Source organism: Nicotiana tabacum, chromosome 3 (genome assembly GCF_000715075.1).
Source record: "Nicotiana tabacum cultivar K326 chromosome 3, ASM71507v2, whole genome shotgun sequence".
Taxonomy (NCBI): domain Eukaryota; kingdom Viridiplantae; phylum Streptophyta; class Magnoliopsida; order Solanales; family Solanaceae; genus Nicotiana; species Nicotiana tabacum.
In genome coordinates this window covers 171732191-171745379 of record NC_134082.1, presented here as the reverse complement: position 1 = coordinate 171745379, position 13189 = coordinate 171732191, and the positions used below count along the sequence as shown (strand labels likewise).

Here is a 13189-nt window from a genome sequence, read left to right as displayed (position 1 = left end):
GGCGACCCTTTTGACTCGCTCTCTTATGACGCCCTTCTCTTGCAACAAACGCCCAATTTGTTCGGTTCTGGCTTCCAAAGTTCGTTCGGCTACCTGGTTCTGCTCTTGGAGTTGTTGCAAGTCCCTTTCTAGCCATGCCATTAAGGCGTAACAATGTTCTCTTTCAACCTTAAATTTTTTGGCTTGTTTAGCCATTTCACCCTCGAGCCAATTGCCTTTTCCCAACCTGTGACCCCTCTTTCATATCTTTCTTTCATCTGTTGAACGAAAGTTGCACGCCTTTCGACGCTTTTAGCCAACCTTGCCCGTGCTTTTGCTAGTTCGGACTCAGTTTTCTACAGGTCATCTTCATAGTCACGTACCGTTTGAGTGAGGTTGTAAATGAGCCTCTCGTCTTTCCTGCTTCGGCCTGGATTCTCAGCTTCAATTTTCAACTGCCGAACCTGAGCTCTGAGGGCCTCATTTTCTCACACCAATCTTCTTCTTTCATCTTCGGCCTCTTGTGCCTGCAAATCATTGTTGAAGGTGACATTTCTCAATTCTTCTCGCATACCATGGATAATGGCCTTATATTCCTTTTCTTTCTCCCCCCAAGCTAACCTCTCTTGAATTTTATCGTGAAAGGCTTGAACATGAGGCCTTTTGGCGGGCCTCTCGGGCTCTGGCTCGTTTTTTACATAAGACATTTTCTCAAACCAAGCAGCATAATTTAGATCTACTTACCCCTTGGCGATATTTGGTACCTGGGTGCCATTTTTTAGATACCGGCAACTATTCCAATCCTGCTGAACTACAGCCTCAGGAAATGCGGCTTCTAGATGCAACTCTATGACCTGGGTGCTTAGATCTTCATCTTCAGGCACAATCTGATACCTTCCCAATTGCCTCAAGACCCTCTGCGGTGCATATGACTGAATACCCCTTACGCCCATTATCCTTAGGTATCCTTTGGTATCTTTCATATATATGGCTTCTGTCCTCGGGAGCCATCCTATAGTCCACTCAACCTGACCTGCGTCAAGAGCTTTCAAATGAGAAACCCATGCTTCAAATCCTTCTGGTGTGTTGTAATCTTTTATCCTCTCCTCATAACTAATGATGAACTTGTTTGGGCTCGAACCGTAACTCATGAATCTGGGATGATGGCGAAGATGCTCGATCAACCACATTTGCAGAATGATACTGCAACCCTCAAAAAACTGAGCCCCTGCTTTGCATACAGTCAATGCGCGATAGATATCTACTAGCACCAACGGGGCAAGTGTATGATCTTCCTTGGTAGTAAGGATTTGTGCAATTCTAGCCATATGAATATCCACCATTCCTTTCTCATTTGAAAAAACCATGATCCCCAAGAATGCCACAATAAATGCAAACCGACGATGAATTTGCCAAAGGCCCTTGTTTTGTTTGTTGCTCAGACCCTTTTCATACGTTTCAAAACCAGCAGAATGCCCGAACTTGAAGTATAAGAAATGGAAAGCACAACACCCGTTGCTCACACGTTCTTTATTCGTCTGTTTACTAATATTTAGGAGGTCAAAGAACTTGTGCACCGATGGATCCCTTGGAAATATAAGTTGTTGCTTCCTCAAATCCCATCCGAATTCAATGTACCCGGCTATCTCCTCCAAAGTAGGGGTGATCTCGAAATCTGAGAAACGAAAGACATTGTGGATAGGATCCCAAAGCGTTACCAAAGTTTTGATCAGATCTTCCCGTGGTTTGATTTTAAAGATGTCTATAAGAGAACCCAAGTGCTTTTTCACCCATTTCTGACCATCTTTGTCTAGATCATTCCACCACATACGCAAGTGTAGCCGAACCTGTTCCCTGACCACTTCTGGCGGTTCTTGGATGGTACTCATTGTTCCTGTGGAAGATTAAGGTTAGGGTTTGACTCGAGTTGACCCTTTTGTAAATAGTTTTTCGAAGAATAAAAGAAAAGAAAAAAAAAGAGAAAAAAAAGAAGAAAAAAACCATAATCTCTTCCCCTTTATGCCAACTTTAGTCAAATGGTTGTTTTTGCAAATGTGGCCCCTTTCCTATTTCACGCGAATCGCCGGGGGAATTATTTTATGACCCCATCACAAACTTGTCCATTCTTTTACGAAAATAACCTTTCGACAACTGAAAAATACTCTGAGGCTACCTCGGCAAAAACGGTTTGAGACATAGCCAAAGCTGGATCGACTTATTTTGACCAAAATCAAGATTGCATTCACTCGACCAACGACTCACTTTTCTTGTTTTCCTTTTCTCCTTATTTTTCAAAATAGGTCGAACCTTATGAGGTTGCCTACGTATCCCACATCCGGTGAGAATCAGACCTGCGTAGTTCGGTCAGTTTTGACACACTTGAAAGAACACAGTGTTTGACTCTTTTTTTTTGAAGAGTTTCAGGACGCTTTTCAAATACCGGTATGTTTTAGAACAGGGGTTTTATTTCCTTCCCTATATCACTCTTGTTTTTCACTTTATTTTCCCTAGCCGGTCAGCATGCAAGCCAAAACAAATAAATGTTCTCATAGCACATAGAATGCATCAGGATGGTCTGTTATTTCGGGCACACATGTCTTAGACGGACCCAACCCCTGTGTTAAGTCCCCTAAGTCAAATGCACATGATGCAAACAAGCATTCCTACTAGGGATCCGGCATGAGGCTGTGTTTTTTCTAGGTTTAAATCCTAGGCTTTTGGTCTAGACTTGGGGTACCCGAGTGGACAACTGGGAAGGGGGCGACATACCGGGAGCACTAAAGTCTACCCGACCTTGTCGCTTGCCCAGCCTCGTTCTATTTGGTATAATTTTTACAGAAAAAGCGGGTCACGCGAACGTGTGCACCATTTTCAGAAGACTCAGAGAGGTGGCGTAAGAAAACATTTATATACAATTCAAACAATAATAAAGTAGTAAACAGATAACATTTAGCACAAAAGATTCACATAATACAGTAATATTAACAATAAATGAAGCCAAGTAAAAAAATCATTAACAAGCTCGAATTCTTGAACCCTGAACCAGAGATTCTGGGTTCGATCTCCAGCAGAGTCGCCAGAGCTGTCACACCTCCTTTTTTACTACACCCCCAAGAGGGGTGTATAAATGAAGTTTTTCCAATTAAAGGACAATCGAAACGGGATTTATTGTCAAAAGATTCAGAGTCGCCACTTGGGAGATTTATGGTGTACCAAGTCACCGGTTGAATCCCGAATCGAGGAAAAGCTTGACTCTGTTTAACAGTCCGTGAACCAGAAATCCGGGTAAGGAATTCTGTTAACCCAGGAGAAGGTGTTAGGCACTCCGGAGCTCCGTGGTTTTAGCACGGTCGCTTTTATTATACTTGGCTTGACTAAATTGTCTAATTACTGATTTCGGAACCTATGTGCTTTTACCTTTTACAGCGCTTTAATAAAGAAAAATTATCTCGAAATGAGTCACGCGTACGTGTACCCATCTGTTTGGCGCGTCAAAAATCATGTCACGCGAACGTGTTCACAATTAATAACGCATTATTATTAAGAAGAGTTTGGCCGAAGTTGCGCGAACGCATACTCCGATTTTACTTTTAGAAATCGTAATCATGTCACGCGAACGTGTCCATAACCATGATAGTATATTAAACGGGCCCTAGAGCAACTACGAGAACTATCTAAGAACTATTTATGGAAGGAACGTGGGAGGGGGCCTACAGCAACACTAGTTATATGGTATGTTAGTTTTTATCTAGCCATCCAAATTATGTGTACTTTTACATGAAAAATATTTAACATCTATATAATTACTCAACATATTTAGAAAGTCTTTGGGATAATTGATTAAGAAAGAACGAAAACAAAAGTAAAAATAATTATTGTACTCTTAACACTTTAGACAATTTTAAAGGTAACAATCACATTGTAAACAATTATCCTCAAAGACTTTCTGGTGCACAGGACATCACATCAGGGAACAGAAGGTACCAAGTTTGAGATATAACGCAGCAGACTTAACAACAGAGAACGATTTTAATGATAGAATATGTGCTTTCCTCCCTATTACTATTTCCCTATTACCATTTGAAGTTCTTGAGCTTTGAAATCTAGGATATCAAAGGAATTCAATGACAGCAATTCATCACTACTAACAGGTAACAACATCAACTCCCAAATCACTAAACCTTTCAAGCTTAAGAACTCTTTACGAAGAAGTACTGCCACTATCTAACTCTAATAAACATAGCACTCGACAAGCCCATTTTGATTTAATACTTACTGATTTTTTGGCCAATTAGTAGCCGAATCCATAAACTATAGCCGAGCTCAACAACAATAGCTTTCAACAAAACCTTATACAGGCATCATTGTGTGCGGGAATATCTTATTTCACAAGAGCAAACATAACACACTGCACAACAAGGCTAGTTTTAAGACAAATTTCAGCATAATGAGCCAAAAGAGGCATACGATTCAGACGCGAAGATGCATCTCGAACCCAGAAAGGCAGACAACATTTCAAATATCATTTAAAGCTAGCTCGAACATGAGCGACATTTATGAACAAGACTTAAGTGTGGATAAACTTAGCACTGACTTACAGCACTGTAATAGTCCAATAGTCCAACATTATTTGTAACACATTGGTGCCAATCCAAAGTCTGAAAAGGAAATAGACTACAAACTATACAACTAACTACTCATAATGATTAACGAGAAAGATGTTCAGAAATCGCAAGAAGACCAATAGCCTCTGCTCGAAAGAATAGAATAGCCATTTCAGCTTGATTTCATAAAACTTCTGGTCTACATTTACTCAAGGTTTAAATGTCCTTACATACCTAAAAATGTGAAGAAAACAACAGCGAGATGATCAGAGATCTAGCAGCAGTAACAAACAGCAAAGTGGAACTCAAGTCCAATAGAACAGTGTACCAAAAACAGTTCAAACTCCAGAAAATGCAATTTAGCAGACCAGATTGCAGTGTCAAACACACTTTTAAACAAACAAACACCAAAACCTAGCCTTAATGACTAAATCTCAAGCCATTTCGAAGTCCAAACCTTCAGGAAATTGATTTAAGAGGAGAAGGTTTTCAGATTTTGAAGCTATAATTCAATGGAACAACAGAAATTTCTGGCTATTTTTGTATTTTTTGGAATTTTATCTCTTCAGCTATCTATTGTTTTCAGAATTTGAAGGAATCAAAAGAAACACTTGAACTCTATGGAACAGTAATTCTTTTGATACTTTTAGTCGTCTGAAGTTTGTTTTCTAAATTTTCTCCCTCTCTAGAATGATCAGAAGGTCTTTATATAGGCCAACTTTAGGGAAGCATTGCCAGGCCTTTCTCTTTTTCGTTTTTCCTTTTTTACCCCTTAAAAATATCTGAACTCTCTCTTATCTCTCCACATGTGAACCTGCCCTTATCCTCTAGAAGCTTCCCCCATAACAGAAAATATTCCCAATCCTCAAATAACCAAAACACCCAGAAAAGGCTTAAGCCCAAACAGATATGGCTTCTACTGTCCAACCAAGTAACCCAGAGAAACCATATAACCCAGAAAAGGAAAAAATCATATAATGCTGAAAGTTTAAGCCTGAGTGAACTAATTAAGATTACTGACTTATCGACTAACAATGACAAGAAATTAAGCGCAATTAACGGAAGAAGTAAATAAAAACTAAGCGAGACAGTGATGATTCTAGAGCAAATTAACGCAAACTAAAAACTATGGACTCGATTCATGAAGGAGACAATGGTGACATTTTACCTTATTCAACTCAGAAAAAGTAATGAGAAAGCCTTGAAACGAACCGATGGATTATAGTTGGAATCCGGCGGGCCTGTCCGAATCCGACGTTCTCGTAATAACTAAAAACTATCGTCAATCGATTTCTCTCGTTGAGAACAATCTATTAACGTAAGATTTAAGTTAGAACGAGTCAAGATTTTGAACAAAAATCAGAGAAGGCAAAGGACATTAAGTGTTGCATTTTTCTTTTCCAGATCCGAAACTGGGTAAACTTGGTTGGGTTTTAGGGAAAGATGCTGACGGATTTGGATACAGGAAGGGGTGGTTATTGCATGGTGGCAATTAGGGGGTGATTGGGTCACGCCGCCGGCCGGTGGGGATTAGGGAATTCTGGGGCGGCGGAGTCTCATTAGGGTTTCGCTCTAAGAGACAGGAGTGACGAAATGGAATTGGAGGGGGGGTAGGGCGTTAGGACATATATATATCAAGTAAGGGCTCAGTTGTGGACCGTTTGATCAACTAAGATCAATGGTCCAGATCAACAAGAAAAAAAACAGCGTCGTTTGACTTAGTTGGGGGATTTGGACCGGGTGAGGCATGGGTTTAGGCCGGGTACTAGGTGATTATATTTGGGCTAGAAAAATCTGGGTTGATTTTGGCCCAGATTTAAACCCTCTTATTTCTTTCTTTTTCTTTTTTTTTTCAATTTCACAATTCTTTTTTCTTTTTTCCAAAATTAAAATTAAAACCTTAATTAAATCCTAAACCAAATTATCCTACCATATTAATTTAATTAACCCTAATAATTGTTACTACAAATAATTAAAAATCAAATTAAAGTAAAAACTACCCAAAATTCAAAATTAAAATTAAAAGTGCAAAATAAACTATTCTTGTGATTTTTTCCTATTTTTATAAAATAATTTGTCAATTAATCCTAAAAAATGTAAAATTAAATCCTAAATGCAAATGCAACATATTTTTTGTAATTTTCATTAATTAAATAAAATAAAAATGCACACACAAATGCAAACAATTACCAGAAAATGCCACGAAAATCCCCAAAATTGCAAACACTGAAAGAAATTGTTTTGTTTTGAATTTATGGGAGTAATTCATATAGGGAAAAAATCACGTGTTCACAAGTGTATTGTTGCTTCAAAAAGAAATAGTATGAAGTTTTTTAAATATAAGCAGTAAATCACTACAACAGATATAAAAGGCTAAAGTTAATAAATATACTCACAAACATTTTGCAAGTCAAGCCCATCTTCTTAGTCATATCTTCTTCTGCCCATATTGATACTTTGTTAAAAGTTTCATTTGCCTTTTTTCTTCGTTCGTAAAACCACTCTCCCAACATTTCTTGGATGAAATCTAACATTCTTAAAATAGGCATTTCTATCCCTTTTAGTAAAACGGAATTCATTGATTCTACCATATTTGTTGTTATCATATCATAACGTCGACGTGGGAACCACGATCGAGCCTATCTCTCTGGAGGCTCTTCCATTTTGTAATTGTATGTTTTCTTGTCAACACTTTTGAGTTGGGACATTAACTGATTAGAATCTTCACGTTTGTATGACCTTGCAGCACTTTGAAAAAGATTTATTACCGTGGCTTTTGCATGTCTTTGCTTTAAATTTTTCTCAAAGTGATAGAGGCAGATACCATGGTGAACTTCAAGAAAAACTTTTCTAATCCCATTTGTGATCGACGGACTTGAACTATTTTTCTCATTTTCCCGAAGAACCAAATATATGCCTCATTATTTTCTGAATCTGCTACTCCAAAACATAGAGGAAAGATTTGATTGTTTACATCCTTTGATACAACAACAAATAGAACACCACGATATTTTGATTTTAAAAACGTTGCATCTACTGCAATAACGGGTCTACAGTAGGACCAACCAGCTAGTGATACTGCAGGAGCAAAGAACATGTAAGCAAATCTGTACAGTGAAACACAAAAAAACAAATCATAAGGTGTGAAGTTTTTCAAATAGGAACATTTGAAACTCTAAGCTGATGGTTAGTATTGTTTTGCTTACCTATTCTGCCCATCTCTTTTTATGCTTGTGTACGTTCCTGAGTTTTTGCGCACCATCATGTGTAGGTATAAAGGAAGAATCTGGTAGTTCTTTTCAGGTTTTGCCCTTATGCAAGCAACAACTTTTTGAATAGCGCTCCATGTCATGTGATAACCAATGTCAATCCCAAATTTCATTTTCATTTCTTTTTCTACAAAGGCTGGTGTAACCTCTATCCTTTTGTCTCAAACATGTTCTATAATTTGTTCACTTATAAAATTTGATGTAGCATGCTTCTGATATGATTTTCTTGCATCAACCGAGCATTCATGGTTGTTATCATATTTTATCACCCTGAATAGTATGGAATTTTTTATTCTGGTAGAACGTACATTCCAACCACATTTGTCCACGATGCATTTCAACTCGTATCTCTTTGAACATGATCTAACAGCAGTGAATTCAACTTTCTGGTTTATCTCCAAGCTGCAGAAAAATTTAGCCATGTTTTGTTTGTTCTCAAAAATTGATCCGACTCTTACTTCCTTAGGGAACGCATCGTGCCTAAGTATTTTACATGGTGGAGATTCTTTCATCTTTCTCCTCACTCTTTTTCTTGATTTTTGAGAAGCACTAGAAGTTTCAGCAATTTCTTCAATTCTATCTGATGTTATCGGTATAAGCTCTATGTTTACTTCATTTTCGTTGTTGCTTATCATTGAAGAAGGTAACAAAACCTTTGTTGGATTGTGTGTTGGTTGTCAATTTGCATTAGATGTCCTTCTTCTTCTTCTTGGTCATCGACAAACTGGTATAAATCTATTAGAGGAGCAGGTAATTGTTGCAGCATTATATATTCTGAAACAACTGTAATGTTAGAAGGTTGTTGCTCGTTGTCTACTTCCATTATTTGTTGTCCTACTTCATGTTGATAATCAGCAAAAGGTTCTGAATCAATTGCATATGCAAGAGATTGTTTGAATGCTACAGATTTGGAAGGTTGTATTTTTTCGATGATGAAATGGCAATTCTTATAGGCTGAATCAGTTGTAAACAAATGTATACATGTACTGAGTTCTTCATATGAAGTTACAAGCATTTATTTGCTTGTATTTAGTTTGATATCAAACCATACTTTTAGTGAATATCTGGTTGAATCAATATTTGCAACTTCACTAATTTTCTTCAGGAAAGTATTGAATGATATGTGCTTATTAAGTAGGACAAGTTTTGTATCATGATCCAAGTATTTGAAATCAGGAGTCCACCTCCCATTGAAAGTTATAACAACGCAAATCGAACTCATCCTACAGATTCATATTTAGTGGCAAGTATTAGAAAAGTGAACAGAAGAATTTTAGGTTGTTTGTGGTGAAGTTTTTACAAATGAACTAAATCACTTAAGCATCTTCTGCTGAAGTTTTTTGAAAAAAGATGTATGACATAATGAATGAATCCTGCACAGAAAACTTCAGCTTATTAAGTGCTGAAGTTTTTAGAAATAAACTAAATAACTTCAGCATATTAGCTGAAGTTTTTTTGAAAAAGCTGTATCACAGGATTCATGAATCCAGGGAAAAAAACTTCAGCTCATTAAGTGCTGAAACTTTAGAAATGAACTAAATAACTTCAGCACATTGGGCTGAAGTTTTAGCAAATGAATTCAACAAACTTGAGCATGTTTCAGCATTAATTGCATAGTATACAGGAGTAAACATAACAAACACAATTAAAGTAGTAATTATATTGCGTTGGGGGTATGTGTCAGTGTAATAATTACATTCCTATCACATTCATGCACGCTTTTCATTAGACAACGTTTAAAATTCCTCTTTACCTTTTCATTTACCATGTAGAAGTTTTTTTCGCCTATATAAGCACGCTATACCTTGTGAGTTTATTCACTCAAATACATATATTTTAGCAGATATAAAATAAAAACGAAGAAAAATGGATGCTGTCATCAGGCAACTAGTTGATGAAATCAAGCAAGACATTATAGAGGCTTTTGAGATGAAACTGGATGAGCTCATAGACAAGTACGACAGGGAGCTGGAAGAAATCAACAACAAGCTTGATAGGATTGAGATGCTGGTGAAATTTGATAGTCCCGGTGATGAAGATGCTCGTCCAACTGGTACTGACGACGATGATGATGATATGGATGATTAGTTTTTCTTTTTTCTATAATCCTTTTAGTTAAAGGATTATAATTTTATTTTGTTATTTATGTAATTTAATTTATCTTTTTAATGTTTAATGAAATATTCAGTTTTTGTTTTAAGTTTTTTGTGCGTTTTTTTAATATTAATTCTATTCAAACTCGAAAAATAACAGAGGAAATGAACTAAATAACTTCAGCAGGAATTAACAAAAACTAATTCGAAAATTAAGCATTTTTTAATATGAAATTTTTCAAAAAAATCATAATAAAATACACAGTGTAGGATGAAAACTTCAGCTCCCTTTACTGAGTTTTCAAGCATGAACTAAAAATTCTTTTTAAACTTAGAAAATAAAGGAGCAATTAACAAAAACTTATCCAAAAATTACATATTGCAAGACAAAATATTAAGCATTTTTAGCAGATGAACTAAAAAAACTTCAGCATACAAAAAATTATATGAAAAATATTTTACATATAAAACATAAGTATTTTTTGGTATGAAGTTTTTCCAAAAAATAATAATAAAATATATAGTGCAGGAGGAAAACTTCAGCTCCATTTGCTGAAGTTTTTACATATTAACTAAAAACTTAGGCACCATGTGCTGAAGTTTTTGTGCAATATTAAATTTTAATTTATGTTACCCAGTGTTTATTTTTTACCCAGTAAGGAGGAAAACTTCAGCTCTTCTTGTTGAAGTTTTTAAAGTTGGCGAAATGGCTTCCTGACCACTTAAACTTGCATCAGTTTGTAAAACCGATATATGAACTCTTGGGTTTCCCATTTGAACACTTTTCCTTGAGAAAATGACTACTAATAAACACTTGTGATGGTGCGTGTTATTCAGTTGCTACCGACATGAATTTTATTTAATATTTTGTATAGCCACATCATCCATTCATTTACATTTTGTTGACACCCTGGACATTCAAGGTCCCACTTTTTTTTTTATCAAATTAATTTTTTCTACACTTATCCCTTCCACTCCCTCAAAACCCGCCGGAAAAAACCTTACCGAACTAAGAATCAATCTGAAAAACTTTAGATTTTATCATCGGTAATGGCTCCGGCGATTCTCTATTTTCTATCCCACGCAATACCTTTCACTTTCATTGTTTATCATCTTCTCACCAAAAAAATATGAACCATTTGCAAAACCTTTTACCACAAAAAATTACAAAGAAAATATCACCAAAACTAAAAGACTAAAATTACCACCTCCAAAGATCAAAGAGAAAAATCATGAAGCAGTGAACAACTTTTACCAAGATTAAAATCAGACCCAACTTTTTCCAACAAATCAACAAATAATTTCAACAAATCAAAGCAGTGACCATGATCGAAATCAGACCTATTTTTTCCCAACAAATCAGAGAAAATTTTAGCACGACGTACATATATATAGGTATAATCAATGGAGCACGATGTACAACAATTCAAAGCCAAGTCAACGACCATGTGAAGCTCAACGTCGGAGGCAAGCTCTTTGAAACAACAGTATCAAAACTTCGCTCTGGTGGACCCGATTCTCTCTTATCCGCCTTATCAAACCGGAATTCCGACAAACTAGAACAAATCAAAAAATAATTTCAGCACGACGTACATATATATTGGAGTGTGATTAATAGTGAAAAATTGAAGAATAAACAAATATGACGGTTTAATATGGAGCTTTGGAGTGTGATTTATCAAATTTTTTGTTATGGGCTTAATTGGGAATAAAGGAGGAATAAGAGAAATGGAGGGATGAGGGATTACAGGGGTGGCGACAATGAGTGAAGAAAAGGAAAGGGAAGGGGTAAGGGTACGGGGAGGAATAAATAGAGGTGGATCTTTATTTATTTATTTTTTAGTAAATTTTATCGTATTCATGCGCTTTATACCCATGATTAACACGCAATTGACCACATCAGCTTTAATATTGTCATATAAGCATAGTCAACGATCAAAAGTGTTTATTAGTATCCATTTTCTCAAGTAAAGGTGTTCAAATGAGAAACCCAAAAGTTCATATATCAGCTTTACAAACTGATGCAAGTTTAAGTGGCCAGGAAGCCATTTCGCCTTTAAAGTTTAACTAAAAAACTTCAGCACCTATGCTGAAGTTTTTTGTGCAATATTTAATTTTAATTTATGTTTTATTTTTTACCAAGTGTAGGAGGAAAACTTCAGCTCTTCTTGGTGAAGTTTTTAAAGATTAACTAAAACACTTCAGCACCTATGCTGAAGTTTTTTGTGCAATATGTAATTTTAATTTATGTTTTATTTTTTTTACCCAATGTAGGAGGAAAAATTCAGCTCGTATTGCTGAAGTTTTTAAAGATTAACTAAAAAACTTCAGCACCTAATGCTTAAGTTTTTGTGCAATATTAAATTTTAATTTATGTTTTATTTTTTACCCAATATAAGAGGAAAACTCTCGTTTTGCTGAATTTTTTAAATATGAACTAAATAACTTCAGCTTGTTTAGCAAATAAACAATGATAACACTCATATAATCTTTCCCGTGATTCATTCTCACAATATTATCTTTTTAATATAATTTTTTCTTTGTTGTGTTATTTGCCAACTCGTTTTGCTAAATTTTTAAAATATGAACTAAATAACTTCAACTTGTTTAGCAAATAAACAAGACATATACTTCAGCATATGTAAAAAAGTCAGTGTCACGACCTTAAACCCAACCCGATCGTGATGGCGCATCTCGTGAAGACATGGCCAACCGACTCACTTCCAATTCACTTTAAGCAATTAAAATAATAACTACTAAGTCTTTAATCAGAAATAAAATCCCAAAATAAGCATTTAATAGTATAATTTGCGGAAATAAAATCCAACACAGCCCGACACCGGGGTGTCACCAGTCATGAGCATCTAAAACAATACTACCAACCTGAGTCTACTCCACTACTAAACAACTGAATCAGAAAAGAAATAAGATAGAGGGAGGTAGCATTGGGCTGCGAATCGCCAAACAACTATCTAGTAAACCTCCGAAGATCTGCTGGAACTGTCAACCCTCAGTAGCAGGACCTGCAGCGCCCGAATCTGCACACAAAGGTGCAGGGAGTAAAGTGAGTACTTCCAACTCAGTGAGTAATAAGAATAAATGAAGACTGAATGATATAAAATCACGTTAAATACAACATTTAGCTATCAGAGGCATAACAAAATCAGTAACACAATTTAACAATAAAATCTCATAAAAACATCTTTTTAAGCAGTCAACAATAGATAGGAAAAACAACTAGGAA

The 13189-nt window shown here is 36.0% G+C and overlaps 1 protein-coding gene across 1 annotated transcript; it reads right to left on the bottom strand.

The window, feature by feature from the left end:
* Positions 1–7222: 7222 nt before the first annotated feature.
* Positions 7223–7971, bottom strand: LOC142177984 (uncharacterized). The gene is made up of 3 exons (XM_075247257.1): positions 7790–7971; positions 7408–7690; positions 7223–7294 (listed from the first exon to the last, which is right to left on the bottom strand). Exons 1-3 carry the CDS (start codon positions 7969–7971, stop codon positions 7223–7225), a joined length of 537 nt encoding a protein of 178 aa, XP_075103358.1.
* Between the last annotated feature and the right edge of the window lie 5218 nt (positions 7972–13189).

Bases quoted from the DNA above. Each gene is read 5' to 3' on its own strand.
- LOC142177984 (XM_075247257.1), bottom strand. From the start codon at position 7,971: ATGAAAATGAAATTTGGGATTGACATTGGTTATCACATGACATGGAGC. The intron at 7,691-7,789 runs GTAAGCAAAACA...TTCACTGTACAG, and splicing joins AAAAGAGATGGGCAGAATAG to ATTTGCTTACATGTTCTTTG. The intron at 7,295-7,407 runs GTATCTGCCTCT...GATTCTAATCAG, and splicing joins TTTTCTTGAAGTTCACCATG to TTAATGTCCCAACTCAAAAG.